The sequence below is a fragment of the Mandrillus leucophaeus genome, unplaced genomic scaffold (genome assembly GCF_000951045.1).
Source record: "Mandrillus leucophaeus isolate KB7577 unplaced genomic scaffold, Mleu.le_1.0 Scaffold401, whole genome shotgun sequence".
NCBI lineage: Eukaryota > Metazoa > Chordata > Mammalia > Primates > Cercopithecidae > Mandrillus > Mandrillus leucophaeus.
In genome coordinates, this window is record NW_012104266.1 from 114,085 (window position 1) to 132,227 (window position 18,143).

The window sequence follows — 18,143 nt, forward strand, 5'->3', positions numbered from 1 at the left end:
TGGATGTCCTCCTCTCATGGTGGGAAGGAACATTCCTCTTTCTGCAGGATGGAAAGAGAAGATTTTCCTCCACCCTCACACGCTGGCTTCCACTGTCCAAAGGAATGCGACTGCCCCTCCACCCCTGCCTGGGGTGGAGCTGAGACAGATGTTTTGCCAAGGGTGCCTCGGCTCCTATCCTCCCGGCTGGCTCTGTTGCAGCCTGCCAGTCTGTCTTTCACTCTCATAAGGATCCCTCTCACCTATGGGGCCCTGGTACTGGTGGTCAGTAGCCCCAGCTGCCGTGGAGTCTGAATCATCTCTAATCCCTAAGGTTCTCCAGATAGACAGTGGGCTGAGTGGTTTCCTCCCAGGGAGGCTTTCCAGAAAGCTGTGGGTGTGGAAGAACCATAAAAAAAGAATCTCTTAAGGAGAAAGAGAAAACCCATGAACCTATGAGACAAGAGGAATTCAGGAGCTCTGACTGGGAAAGTAAAATTGAATAATAAGACCTAGCCTGCCACTCAGTGTCTGAATTTTGCCTGTGCAGGCCCCATAACAACAAAGAAAATAGGGCAGCATGCCCACTCTCATCCTCCTCCGGCAAATTCCAGCTAGAAGGTAATGGTTAAAGACCCTTCCAGATGCAAGGGTCAAGAAAGGAAGTATAAAGACAGACAGGAGCCCAGGAGCCCTGAAGCAGGCCTGGCAGCTGCTTTACAAACAGAACAGCTTCTCTGCTTTCAAATGCTCTTCTTAAAGTTTGGCCTTCTAGGCTACCCTGGTTGCACTGGGATAGGGTTGGGGGTCGTGAACTCCTTGGTATTTATTTTCTGTTGCCTCGATTATTCTGACATGTACTGAGTGACTGCCCTTCTCTCATACTGAGATCTTTCAGGTGGAGTGCTCAATGACTGGTCTCGCATCACTATGAACCCCAAGGTGTTTAAGCTACATCCCCGCAGCGGGGAGCTGGAGGTACTGGTGGACGGCACCTACTTCATCTATAGTCAGGTAGAAGTGAGTACGGTCTTAGGCCTAACTCTTCTTATATCCAGAATGCAGATCCGGTGCAGACCACATAGGGGCACTGTGGAGCCAGCCAAGACCATCCAATGGCTAACTTCCTGCTTTGGGTGAGGGGGTGGGAGGGCCGCACTGGGAGGGAGTTGAAAGAAGGAAAGAGAGAGGAGGCCAGCTTGTTTTGTTTTGTTTTGTTTGTTTTGTTTTGTTTTGTTTTGTTTTGTTTTTCCCTCGCCAAATATTATTGAAAAACTGTGAAAAAGGCCCCTCCTACATTCTGCCATCTGATTCCCTCCTGCAGGGCCTCAGGCCCCTGTTTACCCTCCGAGCTGTTTGGCTCCACTGCCAAACTTGAACTTGGTCTCGGTATATTCTTTGAAAGTCAGTTCCAGGGTTACTGAGAACCCCTCCCCTCAACACTGCTGGCTCGGGCGTTATAATGAATAGTGCTCCTGCAGACTTTCTTTCCACCTCAAAAAGATTTCTGACTGTCTTTCCTTCCTCTTTCTCCCATTTGTTTCCCTATCTTTCTATTCCTCTATTCTTGCCTCCTTCCTGCTGTTATTCTCCCAGCCCTTTCTCCCTCTGCTTTTGTCCTCTTCCTGCCCTGGGCCCGCTCCCCAAGTCCGCCAGTGTCCATCTACTTCCATTCCCCGATTGTTTGCCTCCACGGGGATGGCTCCTTGGAGATAGAGGAAGATGAGCCATGAGGTTGGGACTTTTGTGGGGTGGGCAGCAAGCAGGCAGGTGGGCAGAAGGACTATGGAACCAACACATGGGTGTCACAGGAGAGCGGCCAGCAAAGGTGGGCTAACAAGCATTTGCTAGGCACACTGAGCACCCCGGTGTAGCTTGGGTCCTGATCCATATGTGGCACCCAAATATGCTGTTCCCAGCTGAAGAGCTGATGGAGGGAGTGACCTTTCATAAAAAGATTTACAGTGATATCTGAGAGTCCCAACACCCATGGGGCACATGGGCATAACCCTGATGTCCTATGAGCCAAGCTCCACGTGGTGGGGGCAGTGGGGGCGGTGGTGGGGGAGGGCAGATCACAACTTGGTGTGAGGTATGATGGATAAGGGTAGTGAAGGATGGAAAAATTAATTTTCTGAGCCTAGGAGAGAATTGAGAGTGGCCCATGCAGGCTGGGAAAATCCCCATGACATTAGGCCACTGAGCATAAGTTAGTGCTTCCTTCTGGCCACAAAGTCAGGGGCCTGGGCTTTTCCAAATTCTTTGTCTTGTTTGCGGTAGCTAGCTCTCCATCTCTCTGGACCTGTTTCCTCAATCATCAAATGGGAGGCTCAAGGGGTACTGTGAATCAGTGAGGGGAGTCCAGGCACAGGGGAGGGGTGGTGCAAGCTGAATAAGCTTCTGTTAAGGAGCTGAAGAAATCGCAAGTTGTTATATGACCTCTCTGGGGAATCAGTGACTTCTAAGTTTCTCCACAAATAGTCCGCGGGGCTCAAGGGTGGAAGTCGGTTTGTGTCTACGGCACTGTGTGCACACCTGCTATGTGCAGGGCACTCTGCTTCGTGTCAGAGCTGGGGCAGGGGCGGGTGGGGGTACAGGGGCACGGTGAAGCTGCAAATAGGGCATGGTTCTTAGCCTTACAGAGTTTACGACAGGTGTGCTGTTGTAAGAAAAGTTTGCTCAACCAGCTGAGCCCCATGGACTAGGGGAAGGGCAATGCATCCGCCTGTCACCCTGCCTTTCCTGTTGGCCAGCTAGCACGCCTTCACATGGCACTGCCCCATCCATGGGGTATGCTGGCAGCTCATCTGAGAAGATTCTGTCAATTTACCACAGGGAGGGCCCCCCACCCTCTCTTTCCTCTCTTCCCCAATCCCTTCTTGTTGCCTCTCACTCAGGTATACTACATCAACTTCACTGACTTTGCCAGCTATGAGGTGGTGGTGGATGAGAAGCCCTTCCTGCAGTGCACACGCAGCATCGAGACGGGCAAGACCAACTACAACACTTGCTATACCGCAGGCGTCTGCCTCCTCAAAGCCCGGCAGAAGATCGCCGTCAAGATGGTGCACGCTGACATCTCCATCAACATGAGCAAGCACACCACCTTCTTTGGGGCCATCAGGCTGGGTGAAGCCCCTGCATCCTAGATTCCCCCCATTTTGCCTCTGTCCGTGCCCCTTCCCTGGGTTTGGGAGCCAGGACTCCCAGAACCTCTAAGTGCTGCTGTGGAGTGAGGTATATTGGTGTTGCAGCCACAGAGAGAAATGCCTCAGTGCTATTTATTCCCCAGTGACTCCAGGGTGACAAGGCCTGCTTGACTTTCCAGAATGACCTTGAGTTAACAGGACAGTTGATGGAGCCCCAGGGTTTACATGAAGCAGGACCTTCTTTGCTTCCATGTTGACTGGCTTATGACGTGACTCTTCAACCCCGAGGTCCCTGTTGTCAGATCTATTGTTTGTTGCACTAAAATGAGGATCCAGGGCAGCAGGCCAGAGAGAGCAGAGGTGCACTCCAGACTCTGGGGGTGGACATCTGACCCCAAGGGGCTGCTGCTCCTCTCTTGGGTAGGGTGGTGGTGGGAGCGGAGTGGGAAGGTAGCATTGCAGCCTGAGAAGGCCAGAGAGGGAAAAGGCAGGTGCTTTTGGCAAGAGACCATGAGAGAAACCTGCCAAGAGAGCATCCTTGGCAGTGGGCATGTTCTTTCTGCTCTATACTGTGGCCTGCAGGAGGGTCGGAGTGCTCTTCCCACTCCGGCTGACAGCTACATTGTGGCAGCTTGCTGAGCTTTGGGAAGGGGAAGTTTGCTCTGCCTTGGAACAATCACAGGGAATGGCCACAAACCTGCCTGCATAAGACCCTGAATCCGTCCTTGGGTCACACGTCTCTCATGTTATTTACAGCTGTGCTCCACACTCAGAAAACTCCCTGGGGTCACCTAGTTGCCCCCATTCCCAGCCTGACTAGAACTCCTGCCTTCTTTCTCCACAGAGCCTACCTCTGTCTGAGACAGGTGCCTAACCTGGGACCTGTGCTCATGTGAGTCTGGGATATTCTTTAGCTTACCTGGGCACAAAGAGAATTTTTCATTTATTAAACAGTACAAATGTTTTTCATCCATTCCTAATCAATTCTGTCTGGAGACAAAGGGTTGGACTGGATGACCTCCAGAAGTCCCTTCCATTTCTAGTACTTGTGACTCTTAGCAGGTGGCCCTCACCACAGCCTTCTAAATTCCCAAACCCTAGGCTGCTCCTGGGCATTAGCAAGGCAGAGCCTTTTTACCTGGCCTAGAAAGGGCAAGGGGTGAGGATAGGACAGAGGGATTTTGTTCCAGTTTGCTGCAACACAAGTGGACATTAGGCCAGGCCTTACCTGAAACGCCAGCTGCTGATGCCATACTGACCCAGTCTTTCTTCACTCTGGCTTCAAAAAGCCATAGCAGAGCATGGTCACCACAGATGCTCATGCTGCTCCTGTGAAGCCAGACTCAGGAGAAGCCAGTGTCTAGGCACTGAGCAGGGATCTGCCCCCCTAGTTCAGGTCCAAATGCACCTTTCCCTAAACCCCAAGCTTCCCACTAGATCATGTGGTAGGACCCTCGAGGGCCTTACTTCAAAGTGCCTTGGCTCAGCCTGGCTTCTGAGTGCTAGGTCCAGCCCAAACCTGGGAAGGCCAGCCTTGTACAGTCTGCTCCTCTTGTTCCTGAAATGTGTTTCCTTTTCAGGAGATGGGGAATAAGTTCCTTCAGGCAGCTGAAATTCATCGAGAACAGAGGGTACTTATTTCTCGGCTGTGCCTTCCCTTTCTAAGCAACCACACTGCTTGGCCCTTCAAGGGTCAGGGTGAGAGGTGATGGGCTAGGCCTCCATTGTCTGGTTGCTAACAACAGCCTTGCAACCCAAGGTGAGGTGAACTCCAGGCATGTGTCTGTCCCTAACTCCTATAAAGTGCCTTGGACAGCCTGCAGTTGTAGCAGAAACCAACAAGAACCTCTCCTTCATGTTTGGAAAATAATTTCTCCTTTATTTTCTCTTTTAAGGAAGGCAAGGCTGATAATATGACAAACATCATTGTTTAGATGAGGCTTAGTGAGGTAGCACTCTCAGAGCGTTTTGACCAGTTTAAGCCGCAGACCTGGAGCTTCAGCCAGGTCTGACTCCAAAGTTGTTCCATTATACCACAGCACTGTGTGGAATTTGAGGTCTAGAGAGAACGAATAAAAGTGGTAATTTGGAACTGAAATCCTTGAGGGCTCTAGGGAGAAACCCAGAGATGCCCGTTTTCATTCCTCGACGGTAATACCTGTCCTCTTGGCTGCCAGGGGCTCTGTGGCAAAAGGAGTCAGGCATTCCTTTGGGAAGCAGCCATCAACCTTAGAGCTCTTGTGTTCAGAAGAATCTTTCTGGCACCTTGTTGAAGCAGCAGGCCTCTGGGACCCACAGAGCTGGTGGCCTTTATGTTCTTTCACCCATCCTAGGAACCAGCCAACCATCATGTGTGGAGCCCCTACTGTGGGCAAGGTCCTCCTTCCATTACCCTACAGACAGCTTACAGGAGCCAGCTTGCTTCCCACAACTACTAGTGTGACTCCTTATCTCTTTCCACCATACCTTAGAGACTTTGATACTACCAGGGTCTCTCAGGGATGGAGGGAAGACCTGAAAGAGGACTGGTTCTGAGGCCAGAAAGATGTGAGGAGAGAGGAGGAAAAGTCTTCCTAATTGTGCCCCTAAAGGGCATCCTGATACCATTCTATTCTCCGGACATGGAGGGAATGATAAAGGAAATAAGATCTCCACTGGACCCTTGATTCATTCTGAACCCTCCAAAGGAACTCCAGGGGGCAAGGGATGATGAGGGAAGCAATAGGTAGCTGGGGAGCCCTATTGCTGCTAAGTCATTGGCGGCAAAGTGACAAAACAATTTACTGATGAGAGAATGTGCAAATAGACGTACAGTTTGGAATTATGCTGGTGTGAGTTTGCCAGAGGACCAATGCTAGCATGGAGAATGGGACAAGGACATTTGTGGGCAAGCAGATGACAGAGGTTTGAAGGAGAATTGCATGGCAGGAGTCTCTGCCAGCTACTTGGGCTTCAACAGCCAAGCTGGCACAAAAGACAGCTGGCGGAGGCTGCTCGGCTACTGGTTACCTGGAGAAGTAGTATTTGCCTATTTCCCGCTTCGTCCATCCTGAGCCAAATTTCTTTTACTGAACAGGAAAGAGCTAGGAACCCTGGAGGTAAACAAAGACTTTGATCCATGTATGAGCGTGTGTGTTTATGTAACTTCCTGTGGACGCAAATAGATTCAGAGAAATTTAGAGCTAAAAAGGCCCTTAGAGGGAATCTAGCCCAACCTAGATTCCACCCTGTTTCTTATGTAGAAACTGAGGCCCAGAGAGGGAAGATGACCTGCCCCAAGTGGTGAGCAAGCCCCAACCTCTAGAGTCAGCAGACTGAGGGGATAAAGCAGTTCCTGTCCCACATGGCCATCTTCTTTCTTCCACCCACAAACTCCAGGATGGAAGTACTTGGCCCTTTCAGGAGCCTGGCCAGGCAGGGAGTAGCTGCAGCCTTCATCAGAACTCTTCCTCCTCTCAAGGCATTCTCCCAGCTCTAGCTTCTGGACTGGAAAGCAGGAGACTGGCCCGGTACCAGCAAGTCCTTAGGCTACTGTAATGCTGCCTCAGGACCCATCCCTGCCTGAAGGCTCCTCTAGGCCCTGTGAGCACAAAGAATAAAGCTGATTTTTGTCTTTTAATCCATTTCAGGTCTCTCTCCAGGAGGGCTCGGGGTGTGTCATTTCTATATTCCTCCAGCTCTGATATTAGGGGGTGGGCTTTGTTGTGAGAATGGCCTGGAGCAGGCCCAATGCTGCTTTTGGGGGTCAGCATCCAGTGTGAGATACTGTGTATATAAACTATATATAATGTATATAAACTGGGATGTAAGTTTGTGTAAATTAATGGTTTATTCTTTGCAAATAAAGCGCTTTCCCTATCTGTTCTTGATATCCGCGTGAGCACTTCCTACATGTTAAGTGCTTCTTTGCAAATGACGCCACACATGAGCTAGGGGAAGGACCAAGGCACCCATTTCAGAGGCAGCAACAGAAGGAAGATGGTCTGAATTTCCTGGTGGAACATCCCACATCCTCTCTGTGCCTCAGACCACACTCCCACATCCCCATTACCTTAGGTCAGAAGAAGAAGAATTGTCTTGGGCCACAAATAAAATACACTAACACTAATGATAGCTGATGAACTAAAAAAAAAAAAAAAAAAAAAGTCACAGAAAATTCTCATACTGTTTTAAGAAAGTTTATGAATTTGTGTTGGGTCCCATTCAAAGCCGTCCTGGCCCGCATGCCACAGGGTAGACAAGCTTGCCTTAGGTCTTCTGTGACCACATGACAAGCAGGCTAGATGTCCTACCACAAGGAACATTGTCCGGGGGCAGCAATACACAGAACTGACTCTCAGCTTAAGAATGTGGCATCTACAAAATACACTTCAGGCCTGGGCCCCAAATAGCTTGGGTAGACCCAGCCTCCAGCTCATTTTGCATATGAGGAAACCAACACTTAACGAATTTAAGTCACTCACCCAGAGTTACCCAACTAGTAAGTGTGCCAGCCTGGTCTGATTCCTTCCCAGCCAAGGCTGCTGTTACCTGGAAAAGTAGTATTTGCCTATTTTGCCCTCCATCCATCCTGAGCTAAAATCAATAGGGAAGAGGCTCACAGGAAGAAGACCCGATAGCAGCTCAAGAACACGTAGCTCAAGAGAGGTCTGACGCTTTTCACAATCCCAGCACCTTTCCCCCCGGGCCCCCACCAATCTTTTGGCTTCCCCGGGCCCACCCCCGTGCCATCGTATAGGTGGAGCAATGTGCACACAGTAGACCACGACAAATCTGCAATGGCCAGGTATGCATGGGCTGGGTGTTGCAGCCCAGGCTGGTCCTCTAGGCACCTTAGAGTTTTGTTTTGTTTTGTTTTGTTTTGTTTTGTTTTGTTTTAAGGAAACCAGTCACAGGAAAGCTGCAGACTGTTTAAAAACACTTTATGGAAGCTCAGGGAAAATGTAATCTCTGGCACAACAAGTAACAAAGACAGCAGAAAAGCAGAAGCATGTCTTTGGCCACTGTATACAAATCATCACATGAGGCAGGCACCCAGGGTAGAGGCAGCAGCTCACACTGCAGTAAACACGCAGGATGTTGTAGACCAAACTGACGAACGTAATGCAGGTAAATCACTGGACCAAATGGCACCCACCCAAGAGGAATGGAATGAGAGGGCTGTGAGCCAAATGTTGTAGCCTGTCATTGCAACAGCCATTAGACCAAGAGTCTGAGAGACTTGCCATTCAGAAGGAGAGTTCTTTATGGCTGCTAAAAGCCAGGCGCCTCGTTTCCATCCTGAGCAGGCTGGCTGACTCTCAAACAAAGGGCAGAATTATAGGGCCACGCAAGTATAGGCAAGTTGCTGAGGGAACAACAGAGAAAATTAGGCCTGAGTCCAACCTATTCTGTTATAGCTTTATGAGGCGGAAACTGAGTGCGGGCTAGTGGGTAGCAGAGGGTATTTAGGGCATTGTTTGCTCAGGGACAGGAAATGAGGAAAATGGTTGGAAAAGAAAATGGTTCACGTAGCTCTCCAGTTTATAAAGTTCAATCACATCCAATATTGTTTCATCTTCCCAACAGCCTTTGAGGTAAGCAGGGGACAGATTGTTAGTCTCATTTTATAGATGAAGAAAGGAGGCTCAGAGGTGACTGATTGCCCCACAGTCACGTGGCTTGAAGTTGGTGGAGCTTGAACTCAAAGCCCACTGGCTCTGCAGGTCCCAGTCCTACTCCCGTAGGAAGTAGGACTCAATGCCAGGAGATGGGGCTCAATGCCAGGAGATGGGGCTGTTTGACAGCTAGAGAAGGAGAGACATGCGCAGGGATCCCAGAGCCCTCGAAACAGAGGAGTGGGTGCACACGCAGTATCAGAACATGGGCTTTTTATTTTGTCCATTGTTTTCCTCAATGCTGGCACCAAAGTGCCTTCAGGGCACCTCTCCCCTAGGCTCTTCCCTGTTTCTTGGGACTGTCTCCTATAGCTGCAAAGAAAGGGCAGAAAAGAGCTGGAAGGAAAAAGAAATGAAGTGGGAAAAGGAGTGCAGAAAACAAGCAAATGAACAGGCCCTCCCCATAAGGAGGACTGGTCAAATCAGGAGCGGGAGCCCCATAGGTGACTCTTGTCCTCCTGTTCTCACTGGGTCCATACCTTCCAGCCAGGATGAAGGCTGCTGGGGATGTCTGTCAAATTATCTCCAGCTCCTGGGTCTCTGAGATACCAAACTTGGTCTTATGCTGGTCAAACAGTTTACGTAGGGCATCAATATAGAGTGCGTGATATTTAGCCACGATCTCCTGGCTTGGATTCTCAATCTTGGGCATTGGTAGAGGCTCCCCGACTGCCAGGGGAGACAATGAAGGAAAAGAGAAAAGCATCAGAATAGCTCATTCCTCAGAATAGGCCCCAGGCCTCAAGCCCAGACTATCCCCATCCTCACCTCAAAAAGCTGCCACTCATCCTAGCCAGCCTCCCTGCCTCTGAGCAGAGTCAGAGCTGAGGTTCAGCCTCAGAGCTAGATCCTGTGTCCTAGACTGAGGCTGCCAGCAGAAAGGCCCACTCACCAATGGTGGTTACAGGCCGACTATAGGGCAGAAGGCCCCAGGATTTCTTGGTGAAGCCACGTCCATAGAAAGCACAGGGGTAGATGTGTATCATACTCCGGAACCACTTCTGGAAGCGGTTGACAAAGCCACCAGGTGTGAAAATGTGCTGATCATAGAGGTCTGTCTCCCCAAAGGCATACGCAGGTATTAGAGCCACCCTGCAGAGCAAAAGCATATCCTGTGAAGCCCAGAAAGGTAGGGACTTTGTCAAATGCCAGACACGCTGACGGCCCGTGATCCCTGGGTCTGCCTACAGGCTTCCCAGACCTCAGTCCAGCTGTGCCTAGGTCCAAGTTGGGAGCTCCATGGCCTACCCCTGGCTGCCTGTGGGGGCAAAGCAGTAGTAAGCTAAAGGAGGAGGCAAGCTCAGACCCTCCTGGGAACCCCTGGGTCTGAAACGGTGGAAGGTAAGACCCAAGGGCCATGCCAGTTGATTTTCTTCACTTTAACACAAGCTAAGCTTGGCTCTCTCTGAGACAGAGTTGTTGCCAGTCCCCTTGTATAGAGGGACCGGCCCAGATGAGAGGCTGCTGTGAGGGAGAACAGGCTCAGGGCTGGCCCTCTGCCCTTTCTACTTCAGCAGAAACGCCTCCAGGACCTGGTCTCAGCTCTTCAACCCAGAGGTGGCTTTCCTCCTCCCTCTTTTTTTTTTTTAACTTATTTATTTTTTTAATTGACAAAAAAAAATTATCTTCCTGATGACCATAGTTCGTAAGAATGTATTGTATACTTCCTTCTCTCTCTGTGGATGTCCTTTCCTCAAAACCCCGTCTTCTTCTTTCCCTGCAACACTTTTGGATCCCTTCCCCCAGCCTGGACTGGAGCTGTCCTTACCCATGCTGAAGGGCCGTGCGCACAAAACCAGACCGGTTCTTCAAGACCAGGGTGGAGGAGCCTGGCAGGCTGTATCTGCACTCAGCCAGTCCACCAACCACCACAATGATCATGTTGCCTGTGCCTTTATGAGTCAGCAGAAAGTCGATGGAGGATTGACTTACAGAGCAGATCCCTGGTGGATAGAAAAAGCCAAACAGCCATTGGCCACTTCCCAAACCCCTACATTTCCTCTCTACTGCTTCAAAGGAGGGACAGTGCAAAGAACCTCACATCAGGCAGGTGAGCCTATGATAGCTGTTTCAGACCAGAGGGGATCGGGAGCTGGCCTTGCTCTCATGCATCCCCCTACACTTCTCCCTTGGGGAGCCATTTTTTCTTTGGCTTTGTGTCCTAGGAGCCAACTTACCTGCAGACATTACATATTCCCTGAGGAAAGGCATCCAGAAAAAGGCTCCCAGTGTGAGCACGTAAGGGGTGATGCCAGGAAATATCTTGGAGAAGCCTGAGGCCTCTGTGGCAAAGTGGCCAAACCATCCACAGGCCAAGATCCCATGAGGGTGGCAGACGAGGATGTAGTTGCGGCTGGGGGAGATGTCATGAGTCTTCAGAAGCTGCGGAAGAAAGCAGAATCAGGAGGGCTATCCCCAGGGTATAGAACTCCTCTTTTGGGCAGAGATCTGAAAAGAAAAGGACTGCTAGGTCTAGCCATGCAGATTGCCCAATGTACAACTCCAGGGGGCGTCATTCTCAAGAGCTTCAATGTGGATGGCGCCCTCCACCCCTAGCCTGACCCAACTCCTAGCACTGAAGTCGGGGCTGAGCCCAGGCCTGAGTGGGGACCTGGGGCTACTGACCTTGAGAGGGAAGTAATCCCTGTAGTGTTTCCACAGGCGCCAGTGCCTCACACAGGTAAACCGGCGGCCGCCTGAAAACAGAGGCAATGCAGCCAAGCTTTGTCCATTCCCACTGTGGGCCTGCCCTAGGGTGCTCTCACCCCCTGCTGTTTCCTGGCCTCTTAAGTGGCAACGAAGGTGGGCATATCAGGGCAATTTAGGGCAGGCCTAGCTTCTGCTTCACTAGCTGCCCCTCCCCTAACCTACTCCAGTTCTGATCTGGGCCTTTCTACCACATTAAAAGGACCCCTTCCCTCAGCCTCTCTAGCCCAGGGAGGAGGGACAGGCTAAAGGGCTGTCTGGGAATTGGCCAGAGCCTCTCAGGATTGTGATGAGAGAAGGGGAAAGAGCATGTGGCAACACAGCACCAGCAGGACCCTTACCTCGCTGAGGGGTCTTCCAGTCAAAAGCCAGCCAGATGAGAATAAGCACAGTGACAGGCCAGTATGGTGTGAACACCACCAGGTAGAGGTTGACAATGGTCACAGTGGTTGCTGCAGGAAGCCCAGACCAGAGTTAATGAATTTCAAGCGGTCCCTCATACTTACCCTATCTCTGGAGTTCTGTCCATCCCAAAGTCATATGCACTCTCTCTCACACATACCCACTCAACACTCTCACTTCTTCACCCCAGCACCTGGCCCACCTGCCCATGTCCCCAGCCCCCTCTCCTATCTGGTCTTGGAAACCTGATTCAGGTCTAGAAGGCAAGGTGTCTTCCTCCCTAGCTGAGCTTCACACTGTAAGCCCTCTCCTCCCTGCGCCCTGCTCCAGCACTGCACTGGGCTCTGCCTGCAGTGTGGTCAGTGGCAGTGAGCCAGTGGTGGGCCACCAGAGGTGGGGAATCCTGGAACAGTTTTCCTCCAATTCACATCCCACTCTCCATATCTTCTCTCTGAGGCATTAGTTAAGGGAATACCAGGGAAAGCACAAACCCACCTTCAGCCCAGTTGGGAGCACACCAGATGGCAAAGAAACAAAGAAAAATACAAACCGGAATAGAATAAGGTACTGGGCTGTATTAAGTTCCAGTAAGATAGGAACGCTGTAGGTTAGTGTAGTTAGGAAGAGTTACTAGAGATGAGTCATAGGGAGCCACACTCAGAATTATTACTGAACTCAGTTTTTAAGGCAGCCGTAAGTAAGATTATTTGGGAAAGTAGGTCAATAAAAGGTTAGAAAAGACAGAGAACATTTCAAATTGAACATCGTAGATTGAACACAAGTTTTTGCCTTGACTTCTTGCTGGAGCACCATGAAAATTATCATTAAAATGTTTTTTAAAATATAGATGCACAAGGAGAAAGAGAATTAATGAGATGCCAACAGCAGATAAGAGATATTAGCAAAACATTTCCATATAGGACAGCAGATGGAGGAGGGGGTAACTGACTTAGAACAAAAAAATTAAAATCTAGTTACCTGAAGGGGGATGCCTACAAGATGTGAGCCTATTTGCACTGGAGGATCTAGGAAAGATTCAGAATTTGGAGGCATCAGGTGCCACAAGAGGCAGGGATGAGGCACAGGGCTAGAAAAACTGGAGGACAGGTTGAAAGTCTGCCAAGGAATTAGAACCCCAGGTTCCCTCTCCTCCCCTACACAACTAGATGATGGGAAGATTGTTCCCCGAAAAATTGAACCAAACAGACTCTAGACTCAAATACTTACACTAGACACAGCTAAGATATTATATAAGCAGTCAAACTATTAATCAAGTATATAAGTGGAATAAAGGCAATTTCAGATGCACACAGTCTCAGATAATTTGTCTCCCATGCTCCTGTCTCAGAAAACTACTGGAGAATGTGCTTCACCAAAATGAGGGAGTAAACCAAGAAAGAGGAAGGCATAGAATCCAGGAAAAAAATGACCCAATGAAGGAGGGCAGCAAGCAGGGCCAGGGATAGGGAGAGGTGAGCAAGGTGCCCAGGGCACAACATTGAGCAAGACACTCACTCTCAGGTCATGCAAGTACTGGCCCATCACTTGCACAGCCCTGAGAGTGAGCACTTTCTTAAATTTTGCACCCAAGGTGCCTCAAGGGCCCTGAAGGTGACAGCTGTGCATGAGGCCAAATTGTAACAGGAAGATGCTGAGCTCCAGCAGCGATGTTCTAAAGGAAATAAAATGATGGGGGGGACTTAGATTCTTGTTGCATTTGCCCATACTGAGAGATTGACATGTCTGCAGAGATTCAGAGGGTGAATTTGTGATAACTAATAGATTTCTAATAGATAACAAAAGAAACGTAAAATGAAGCAATTAACTACAATTCATTTCAGTGCATGGTATGAGTAAGGCTGCAACTAGAGTTTCTGAATGAAATGAACGATTTTCCTGATACTTTGTGGTAAGAAACTCATCCCCTAAATGGCTTTAGGATGCTTCACTATGAAATATTAAATTTGTGTGCCTGTTTCAAGACCACTGTACTCAATTTTTTTTTTTTTTTTTTTGACGGAGTCTTGCTCTGTCGCCTAAGTTGGAGTGCAGTGCCATGATCTCAGCTCACTGCAACCTCCACCTCCCGGGTTCAAGCAGTTCTCGTGCCTCAACCTCCCCAGTAGCTAGGATTACAGGCGTGCACCACCACACCTGGCTAATTTTTGTATCTTTAGCAGAGACAGGGTGTTGCCATATTGGTCAGGCTGGTCTCGAACTCCTGATCTCAAGTGATCCACCTGCCTCAGCCTCCCAAAGTGCTAGGATTACAGGCATGAGCCGCTGCCACCGACCTGTACTCAATAATTTTATCTGTGAATTCTAGAGTCTGTGAAGCTTTTTATGTAACAGTTTTCTGCCCAACATTTCATAGGGAACGTTCACAACTGTGCTTCCTCTTTTCTAATCTCAACGGTTTCTTTTTCCAGATAAACTTTGAAATTATTTTGTCAAATTGCAATGATGATACTTCTAGGATTGGAATTAGGTATTTTTAATCCTTATGTTAAGTAGAAAAAGTTTTATTTCTAAAAAATATTTAGTACTTAGATTCAAAAATTGATTTTAAAATATTACATTAAAAATAAAATAAAACGAGGCAATTATTAACTTCAGGGAAAACAAGAAATTCCACGGGAAAAGAAATATAATCTTGGTGACTAAATAGCTCAATTATGAATCATATTTTCTAGTCATAGGCATTTAACCAAAACCTGTGCTATAACAATTTTGGGAGGATGGGGAAAGAGGAAGTTCCAGTGATAGTGTATACAGCCAAATTCTCATCTTCCATATTAGGAAGTCAATAGACAATGTCTAAAATTGTTACATCAACAAATAATAAGATTTAGAAATATGGAAGTAAATTTCTGAAGAAAGAACCAACAAAGTTGAAAAGCACTGCCTTGGGAAAGAGCATTAAGGGTGGAGCAAAGGCCAGTAGTTCTTGGGTTTTGATAAGCACCATATGACACTACTGACTTCTTCGAGAAGTAAAGAGAGGCATGAGCCTAGTCCAGAGGACACCTCCCAGTTTCCTTTAGGCTCTGCTCAAAACTAGGCAGTGCTGGGGACATCTTGTAAGTGTGGCCTCAGGTAGGGTGCCCTGTGATGTGATGAATCTTGGATCTGCCACTTACTGTGTGTGACCAAAGACGTTGCTGAGCCTCAGTTCCTCATCTGCAACATGGGAACTAAAATACCAATATCTGCCCTATTTCCCTCACTTATTGGGAGGGCCTTCTCTCAAGGCCTTTACGGTCCAAATGGATTCAATTGCACTCCTAGAGTGAAGAGCTGAGAGGCCTCCGAAGGGCCATTGCCCCACTTGCCCTATGTGAGCTAGTGAGAAAGGGGCAAACACTGGCAGCCCATGTCTGCTGCCAGGACCGAGAGCTCTTCTGCCTGCCCTCTCTGTACTTCTTAGTATACCCAAAGTCAAACTCCAGTTAGGAGTCCTCTGAGTCCATTTTGTCCCTGGACTCATCCCCTTTCAGCCACTCTCCTCCTTAACCCTTCTCCGCTCCACCTGCGCCCCTGCCACCTCACACTGGGACCTGATCCCTCAGTCTTGCTTCCTCCATTTCTCTCGTGCCCTGTCCCCATCTTCAAGTCCTATTAATTCGACTCCAATTTCTTGAATCTCCCCTCTTCTTTCTTCTTCTCTGCATCACCATCACTAATGGCCTGGTCCAAATTACTGCCATCTGGATTACTGCAACAGCCTCCTACCTGGCATTGCCCCTTTCACTTCTATCTTCCTATGATCAGTTTACTTTACAGAGCTAGAGTAATCTTTGATGCCATCACCTTGTGTCAGTCTCCCTCATGGCTCCACATGGCTCTCAGAAAAAGTCCAAACTCCTTTCCATGGTTTACAAAGCCCTGTACAATTTATTCCCTGCCTGTTTCTCCAGTCTCTTCCTTCTTCCCTCTCTTGTTTGTTCATTCATTCATTCAATATCTATCGAACACCAATTCTGTACTTCTCACCCTCCACCTCACTTAACCACTGGCAGCTTCTTGAATGCATTATGTGCCCTTTGCCATCCTAGCTTTTCCATGTGTTGCCCACTCTCTGCCCCAAATGCTCTTCCTTTCTTCGTCTATTTCCTATTTGTCCTTCAAGAGTCAACTCAAATTCAAGAGAAAAATGGGCAGAGGTCATAAATGGGCAGTTAACAGAAAAAGAAATACTAATTGCTGATAAGATGAAAAGATGCTCAATCTCATCAGTAATTAAGGACGTTCAAAGTGAGGCGACAGCTAATGGTTTCTTGCCTGTCACTTCTGGGTGGAGGTAGTAAGGACTGCGGATGAGTTCTCCATTCACTTTCCCTCCCATGCTGTGGTAATCCCTCAAGTTCCATTTTGCAGCGACACAATTTGGTGGTGCCTCCATCTGCCTGAGTATTAGTGTCCACAGTGAGCGGTGACTCCCACCAACCTATGTTGGACATTCAGCATGAACAAGAAGTAACCATTTGCTGGGTTAAGCCACTGAGATTTCAGGGTAAATTTATCAGCACGGCATAACTAGACCATCCTGATTAATACACCCTGAATGCTCTCACTTTGCAAATGAGGAAAATAAGACTCAGAGAGGATAAATACCTTGCTAACAATTGCACAGATAGTAAGTAGTAGACCTGGAATTTGAAAACAAGTGAGGTGAGGTAAGGAATGCCCACCCTTCCTATTCACTGGCATGCCTCTGTGGCAGCCCTGTGCACCAGGGCCTACTTGCATTCTTTATTCCTAGATAGTTTACAAGGTCACTTAATTCATGTCCCTGACTCCAGCCGGTACTCACCTGAACCACTGGAAAGGCGAGAATGTTTTCTAGGACCCCTTCCCACAGTAATGATTTGTTTCAGCATTTAGAACACAGTGGCCAGCATAGAAATAACTTTGACCAAGTGTTCGTAGTGTAGGTGTTGGAAGACATGGATGGATAAATGGTCAAATTCCTCTGGACGAGGTTTCCAGAGCCTCAGTCTGCCACCTGACTCAACTGTCTGTCACTGGTGGTTTGCTTGAGTCCCTGTGATTGCAGCTAAGCCCTTTTCCTTGGCTAGCCTCAGTGGAACTGCTCCTCATCTTCCCAAAGCATGCCCTCTACACCCCAATGTAGACCCAGGAGGGCTCACACCTGCAGCAAAACCCATGTGCATACACGCGCATATACACACCCCTGCATAGGCACACACCCATATGCACACACACATATGCCCACAGGGACACTCACAGATCCCACAAATACCATGGCCAACCTTCCTGGTTTTGCTGGAACAACCCTAGTTTGACCACTGAACATCCTGCAACCCTAAAATCCTTCAGTCTCAGGCAAACCAGGATGGTTGGTCACCCTACCAAAGGCTGAAGACTCACTGATAATAAAGGCAATGGAGATCCAGTGGAAAAGAGCAAAGACCTCCAGGGCGGTCTTGAGGTCCTTCTTAGAGGGCAAGAACATTGTGCCCAGCGTCCCAGTGGCTCCAGTTAAGCGCTGTTCAGCTGCCCAGCCCTGATTGCTCAGGAGTCTGTGATGTTCCCTCTCTTAATGTTTTCTTCTTCAGCCCCTGCCTAGTCTCCGCCCCTGTACCACCACCCCCCAACAAAATTACAGGACCACATAACGCCTCTGCTTATCCTGTTCCTTCCAGCTGCCCACTCACCTGTACTTTTACCCACTTGGGTATTGCCTGGACTGAGATTGTGACACTCCTTTGCACACTTGGCTAGAGAAATGTGGATGAAGCCCTGGAGTGGGAAGTTAGTGTAGGCGTGCAGCTGACAAGAGGCCTCCAGGGCCAGTCTGGATGGTGGAGGGTGATGGGCAGGAGGGAGCCCAGGGCTCAAATGGGACACAGGACTTGCATTTCTGTTTCTGAGGCCCAACTGTCTATGATCTCTGAGTGACAATGTGATTGGAGGGCAAAGGGAAGGAGGTCACAGGCCAGGCCTTAGAAATACCTTCAGCCTTTTGGTCAGTCTGGGAGAACTCATTACTCACATTGAAGAGACATCACATGTATGTCTGTGAGCTATCATAGGTACTGAATAAAACTGTTATTGAAAGAAGAAACAAATGTTAGGGTATATTATTCTGTGTACATGAAATTTTAGAATAGGCAAAACCAATCTGTAGTGAAACAAATCAGAGCAGTGGTTACCTGTGCTGGGGGATTGACTAGGAAGGGGCATGATGGAAATCTTTAGGGGTAACAGCGACGTTTTCTGTCTTGAT

The 18,143-nt window shown here is 48.7% G+C and overlaps 2 protein-coding genes across 2 annotated transcripts in view; one reads left to right on the forward strand and one right to left on the reverse strand.

Annotated features, from left to right (window-relative positions):
- Positions 1-6,997, forward strand: part of EDA (ectodysplasin A) — a 101,973-nt gene extending 94,976 nt beyond the window's left edge. Inside the window, exons 6-7 of the mRNA XM_011992004.1 lie at positions 869-999; positions 2,877-6,997. Coding sequence (XP_011847394.1) covers positions 869-999; positions 2,877-3,128 — 383 coding nt within the window. The 3' untranslated portion in view covers positions 3,129-6,997. The remainder of the gene's footprint in view (positions 1-868; positions 1,000-2,876) is intronic.
- A 1,036-nt stretch (positions 6,998-8,033) lies between these two features.
- On the reverse strand, positions 8,034-17,369 carry AWAT2 (acyl-CoA wax alcohol acyltransferase 2). Its single transcript, XM_011992005.1, has 8 exons — positions 17,285-17,369; positions 11,833-11,943; positions 11,411-11,481; positions 10,963-11,167; positions 10,554-10,728; positions 9,678-9,877; positions 9,265-9,454; positions 8,034-9,121 (listed from the first exon to the last, which is right to left on the reverse strand). Exons 1-7 carry the CDS (start codon positions 17,367-17,369, stop codon positions 9,300-9,302), a joined length of 1,002 nt encoding a protein of 333 aa, XP_011847395.1. The 3' UTR covers positions 8,034-9,121; positions 9,265-9,299.
- Between the last annotated feature and the right edge of the window lie 774 nt (positions 17,370-18,143).

Excerpts from the sequence above, each read along its gene's own strand:
- AWAT2 (XM_011992005.1), bottom strand. The coding sequence starts at position 17,369 with ATGTTCTTGCCCTCTAAGAAGGACCTCAAGACCGCCCTGGAGGTCTTT. Across the intron at positions 11,944-17,284 it reads CTCCATTGCCTTTATTATCA|CAACCACTGTGACCATTGTC; the intron begins GTGAGTCTTCAG and ends GGCTTCCTGCAG. Across the intron at positions 9,878-10,553 it reads CGCACGGCCCTTCAGCATGG|GGTGGCTCTAATACCTGCGT; the intron begins GTAAGGACAGCT and ends TTTGCTCTGCAG.